This window comes from Lates calcarifer, unplaced genomic scaffold, assembly GCF_001640805.2.
Source record: "Lates calcarifer isolate ASB-BC8 unplaced genomic scaffold, TLL_Latcal_v3 _unitig_1695_quiver_769, whole genome shotgun sequence".
Taxonomy (NCBI): domain Eukaryota; kingdom Metazoa; phylum Chordata; class Actinopteri; family Centropomidae; genus Lates; species Lates calcarifer.
Genome location: NW_026115694.1, coordinates 120,170 through 126,169, shown reverse-complemented (window position 1 = coordinate 126,169; position 6,000 = coordinate 120,170). Strand labels below are relative to the sequence as shown.

At 44.5% G+C, this 6,000-nt stretch overlaps 1 protein-coding gene across 1 annotated transcript in view; it reads left to right on the top strand.

Moving 5' to 3' along the window:
• Positions 1–1,983: 1,983 nt before the first annotated feature.
• The window catches only part of LOC108890168 (glutamate receptor 1-like), a gene marked incomplete at its 5' end in the record, with an annotated part of 29,008 nt that continues 24,991 nt past the window's right edge, over positions 1,984–6,000 (top strand). Inside the window, 4 exon segments of the mRNA XM_051067496.1 lie at positions 1,984–2,184; positions 5,412–5,465; positions 5,564–5,722; positions 5,815–5,982. Of these exon segments, the coding sequence (XP_050923453.1) occupies positions 1,984–2,184; positions 5,412–5,465; positions 5,564–5,722; positions 5,815–5,982 (582 nt within the window).

Here is a 6,000-nt window from a genome sequence, read left to right as displayed (position 1 = left end):
TCCTCCTCTCCTCCTCCTCTCTGTGCATTAATAGTAAATCACTTGCTGGGTGTTTATGGAAATCTGATGCAAACTGAGGAGCAGATCAGCTCTCTCTCTCTCTCTCTCTCTCTCTCTCTCTCTCCCTCTGTCTCTCTCTCTCTCTCTCTCTCTCTCTCTGTCAGTGTGGGTCTCTCTCTCTCTCTCTCTCTGTCAGTGTAGGTCTCTCTCTCTCTCTCTCTAATTGAATGTTGTATGTTATCATTAACACACTTGTCTTAGTCTTGCTCAGTGTTAGTGAGCTGATGCTGCAGCTGTGATCAGTGTCTCTGTGTGGACGTTAATGAGTCGTTACCATCACAGGTGATCACCTGATCTCTGTCACATGTCTGCAGGTATCAGCAGAGTTAAACTGATCACTGTGAGGACTCGTGTTAGTTTACCAGCCTCCACTCCTCTGCTTTCAGCCCAGATGTTCACCTTCCCATTAAATGCAAATACTCTACGTCTCCTGCATCGTTTGTATTTGTTATCTAAGTGGAAAAATGTATTTTAACGTATGTAAGTGTGAAAAGTTTCATCAGTCAGTTGCTTGTTGATTTCCTGGCAGGGGGAGCTGCTTGTAAACTTGGACAATTTTGACTTGATTTCATTTTATTTTGACGTTGGGATGAATGACAGTGACTTCAGCCTGTCACCATCAGACGTGGAGTAATGGTTATCAGTGAAGCTGGAGGTTGATTATCGGTGGTGAGTTCCTGCAGTCATAGTGCGGTGTATAACCCCGGTTCAGACGTATCTTTGAAGTCTCTCTCTCTGCTTGTGCGTCTCCCGTCTTTGAAGTCTTGCTGAGTTTTGCTGACTTGCCTTTTGAGCGTGGTGTGTGTTTGCACTGTGAAATGCTGATGTGATTACTCTGCGCGTCGACTCGTAGGGTTTTTAAAACTGCCTGTTCGGTTGTAGAGGACTCTCCTGTGTCTGAGCTGCTGGCGTGGTGGCAGACTCCCGGTCTCGCTGTTACCTACATCAGGTGTTCAGGTTTGATTGAGCTGGTGTATCGTGTTTCTGCTGACGGTGTGAGGTCAGGTTCAATAATGGATTACAGCCCAGGAGAAGAGACGAGACGAAAAACTGCTTCTCAGATACATTTTTGTTTATTTTTTGATTCAAATCAGGTCGCTTAAACAAAAATAAAACCATCACAAGTCTGTGGCGTCTCAGCGCGAAGCAGCTTTTTGAAGTTTCACCCAGGTCAAGTCCAGCCCGAGGCAGACAGCAAACATCACAAGAGTTTGATTCCTCTAGAAAAAAAAACAGCTTGACATTCAGTTTGAGAAGCCACTGCCTCCTCGAATCCTCTCCTCAGTATTTCACAGGAAAAAACATCTTTGTCAGCGCTGAGCAACAGGACAAACAGTGCTTATTAAGCAAAGTTACATGAAAAAGAAAAACATGCCTCCCAACATCTCCAACAGGAATCAGATTTACACCTTATCTTCTTTATTGAACAGAAATAGAACTGGAAAAGAGACATAGTGGTTCAGAGCTTTAGCAGACACACCTGCACCTGATGCAGGACTGTATCTGACAACATGTATGTGTTGAGACTGTTTTTATTTACTGTGTAGACAGTTTTATTAAAGAGTAAAATCCACCTGTTTCACCAGAAACAGCTGTTTTATCACTACCAGACTCCATAGAGCAAAAACAGGGATTTAACCAGGAGCTGCTGGAATACCACTGCCTCCATCTGTTAGTGTGTCTGTGTTACTGTGAGACTTTCAGAGGTGGAAGAAGTAATCAGATACTTTACTGAAGTAAAAGTACCGATGGAGGCAGTGGTATTCCAGCAGCTCCTGTGCTCTGCTCGGTAAAATCTCAGTTTTTGTCAATGGAGTCTGGTACTGATATACAGTGATGTTTCTGGTGAAAAATTACTTACTTACTCCTTAATAAAGATGTCTGTTGTCAAAAGTCATTGTGGAAGCAGTGATTCATGGGTAATTTCCCTCCCTCTCAGGCCTGTCAGTGCTGCAGAGGATCTTGGACACGGCGGCGGAGCGGACCTGGCAGGTCACCTCCGTTAACTTGGACACTCTGACAGAAGCGTCCTTCATCAAGCTGCTCGCCGACCTCGACTACAAGAAGGACTATCAGATCATCATCGACTGCGAGCTCGACCGACTCAACTCCATCCTCAACCTGGTAAAACCCGTCTGTCTGTCCGTCTGAAAACATTATCGAAGCTTTAAACAGGTAGAGATGTCAACGGTTATGAGGCTGAATCTGAGAAGGAAGTGTTACTATGACGACGCTGCCAACACAAACCATCAGAAGCCTTTTAACCTGTGCTTTTTTTGTTTAGCCTTGGCTCAGCTTGGCTCGGCTTGGCTTGGCTCTGTAACTGTCCTGCTTTTCATCCTCTTAGCTCCGTCTGTTGTCTGCCAGCTGTGAAGAGCCTGTTAGAGCCAGAGTCAGTTTAACAAGCACAGTCCTTAAACCTACAGATAACTCCTCTGTTAAAGTACAGAGTGAGAACTTTTATTTTTATAAAGTCAGGTTTCTTCTGTCAAGACTAAAGAGTTTGGAGTCAGTCGTCTGGATCTGGAGGTGGAAGTTTATTCTCAAATAAATACAACCTGGGTTTGTCCAAAGCAGGATTGTCAGACGTGACTCTGAGTTGCCAGTTTCCGCCGAATATGTGACTTTAAAGGCTGCAAGGTCCAAAAGAGTTACTGTCTTATCTATAGACAGAACACACACTAACAGATGGAGGCAGTGGTATTCAAGCCCAGGTCCCAGTAAAATTCCTGTTTTTGTCGATGGAGTCTGGTGGTGATATAAAGTGATGTGTCTAGTTAAACTAAAAGGATCTTAAGAATCTGAGCTTGTCAGTGACAGAAACAAGCACTTTAGTGGACGGACTTTGACGTGGATAAATTGTAGTCGTTTGTGGCCAGTTACTGTGTTCTTGATCAATACTGCTCCAATTCTAAAGATTTACTGACCCAATCAATCGTTTACACCTAAAAACATGGGAAAATAAGGTTGAAAAATACCAGAATTATCCTTTAAGTATTCTATACTCTCAACTGGAGAGTTGTTGGTTGAGTTGCATTGTGGGTAATGTAGGCAGTGACTGTACATTGCGAGTCTCAAAGTTAAGGGAGTGTAGTTTTAAATCTGAGACTGACGTTCATCTAACTCTGCAAACAAGTCCTTCAGTCCTTGAACTGAGAAAGGTTTGTAAACTGCAATTTCTAGTTCAGTCTTTCTTTTCCAAATATTTATAATTTGGTTTGGTTTAGAGTCCTGGAGTGTGTTGAATCCTGGACCATGTCTTGCCAGGTCTCTGCATCACTCATACATCCCATTTTCATCATGAACCGACCTGAAAACAGAAAAGCTCAGAGAGTTGTTATATGAATGTGTTGGTTATCACTCTCTGCTCTCAGTCTCCAGAGCAGCAGGATATGTTGCTGAATATTTTCACTCGTTAGTTGCAGCTGTTTTAACTGTTCCGTTCATTTTAATGGAACACTCTGATTTAAGCTTCATTGATAATTAACTGGCAGGAGAGAGAACAGAGAGAGAGAGCGAGTGCATACAAAGATAAAAAAGAATATTTTGGAATATTATGGAAAAAACTCTGATGCATTTTTTCCGGAAGCCAAAATCTGCTCAGTGTGAACTCTGGACAGGAACCAGCCGTCATTTGAGAATCTCCTCTTCCTGCTGAAGTCCAGCTGGCTGACGGAGGCTGAAGTATCAGGTGGTGTTTTGGATCTGTGAAATGAAGCTTTTTTGGCTTTAGCTGAATTTATTTCTCTTCTTTAGTTGAGTTTCCTGTGGCCCAGCTGAAATTATCAGGTGGTGTTCAGCCCCCCACTCCCACCCCCCCGCCTCCAGTTTGACTTCGTTTGGTTCATTTAGTTTCGGTTGGATGTGAGCGAGGTATCAGGTGGAGCTTTGTGTCTGCCGGGTGATGATGTTGAGTCGAGCTGACAGGTTGATTATTCAAGTCGGCCCACTGATGTTTGAACAGTGAAAGATTTAGTGCTTTTCTAAAATTCAGTGGCAATGAACCAGAAAAAAGTAGAGGACAATAAAGACTGATTTCACTGAGACTGCCATAAAAGAACAGGTCAACTCTGCTGTCAGCAAAACCTCAGCTTGGATTTGTAATAATACAGAGCTGCAGGACTGATCCTAATACCAGGAAGTGAGTTAGCATGTTAGCATGTTAGCATGTTAGCTCTTCCTGTTCCCTCTTCCCAGAGTTGGTGTGTTTCTGGTTAAATGTCTGAAATAAGGTCTGTGGTTTTAACACAAGCTCAAGACATTTTCAGGTTTTATTCTCCGAACATAAAATGGGTCAGTAAATCCCCCACTCCTGATGTTTGAAGCTTTTCCGTGTCTTAAAAAAGGCGGTTGCTAACGAGTGTCTAAATGAGACTACAGAGGTTGTCGGGGACGTTAACATGAAAACCCATCTACTCACCAGTCCACCTTTACAGCCTCGTTGTGGAGGAACCAGGCTGATGCTAACTTCAGGGTTGGAACTACAGAAACATAATTCTCAAACAAGACAAGCTTCTACATCCATGCTAGCAGCTTTCTGAGACTTAGATGACGTGAATGTTATTAATTTTTCAGGTTTTTTGTCACGAACCAGGTGTGATCGAAAAGTTCAGAGACTGTTCCTGTTGTAAACAAACAGAACGTAACACGGTAATGTGCATGTAGCAGGTGTGAGTAATAACTGTCGCACTAGGAGCGGTTTTTGCTTGGTATCGGTGCAGTCTTGTGGCTTTTTGATTGCACCTTGTGAACTAAAATCACCCTGAGGGCAACATGAGTTTGGAAGCTAATTCCATGCCAATCCATCCAGTAGTTGTTGAGGATATGAGGGAAGAGGAGGGAGGGATGAAGGAGGAGGATCAGTGTTCAAACAACGCCCTCCTCCCTCCTCCAGCAGACCGGCTGTGTTAGCCAACGTTCATCGACTCATGCTCATTAAGAGCTGGACCTGAGAGGGAGACTGAAGCCAACACCTGCTTCCTCCTCCTCCTCCTCCTCCTCCTCCTCCTCTTTTCCTCTCCACAGCTGTTTTTCCTCTCCACCTCCTTCTCCAACCTCTCTCTGACTTGTCTCCTCCATTTTCTCCTTTTCTCTCCGTCTTCCTTCCTCTTCTTTCTCCCCTCTTCACCGACTCTTATAAATCTCTTTCTATCCATCTCTTCCTCTCTCTTTCTGATGGTGAAGATGAGCAATTAATTCCTCAAAGAGAAACCAAGTCTTCCAATTAGCAGCTGTTTGAGAGAACACACACACACACACATCGATGAGTGTGATGAACGCTTTTTATCATCATTAGAAACATCAGAAAAATGTAATTAGCATTTTGTTTATTCTGATTTTCTCTCACTCAGATTGCTGCTCAGAGGAGAAACTTGAAGAACTACCATTACATCCTGGCCAATCTGGTGAGTCTGACTGTTTACCGGGAAGGAAACCACAGAAACGTGTGTGTGTGTTCAGGAGGAGTTCAGTCAGCGAAAGTGTGTGTTTACTTGTGTTTCAGGGTTTCATGGACCTGAACGTCACAGAGTTTCAGAAGCTGGGGCCGAACGTGACGGGCTTCCAGCTGGTGAACCGGTCTGATCCAGCTGTGGAGAAGATCAACCAGGACTGGCTGGACTTCGACAGCAAAGACCTCAAACTGGCTCGAAGGAGGCTCAGGGTACAGACTCAAACCTGAGCTGCTGTGTTTCTTGTTGTATCGTACTGCTGTAGTAACCCAGCCATGTAAATCCTCGTCTCTGATTTGCTCAGTACACAGGAGCTTTGACCTACGACGGCGTTAGCGTCATGGCGACGGCCTTCCAGAACCTGCGGCGGCAGCGGATCGACATCTCTCGCCGCGGGAACGCAGGAGAGTGTCTGGCCAATCCCCCGGCTCCGTGGGGACAGGGCATCGACATCCAGAGAGCCCTGCAGCAGGTACACAAAACTACACAC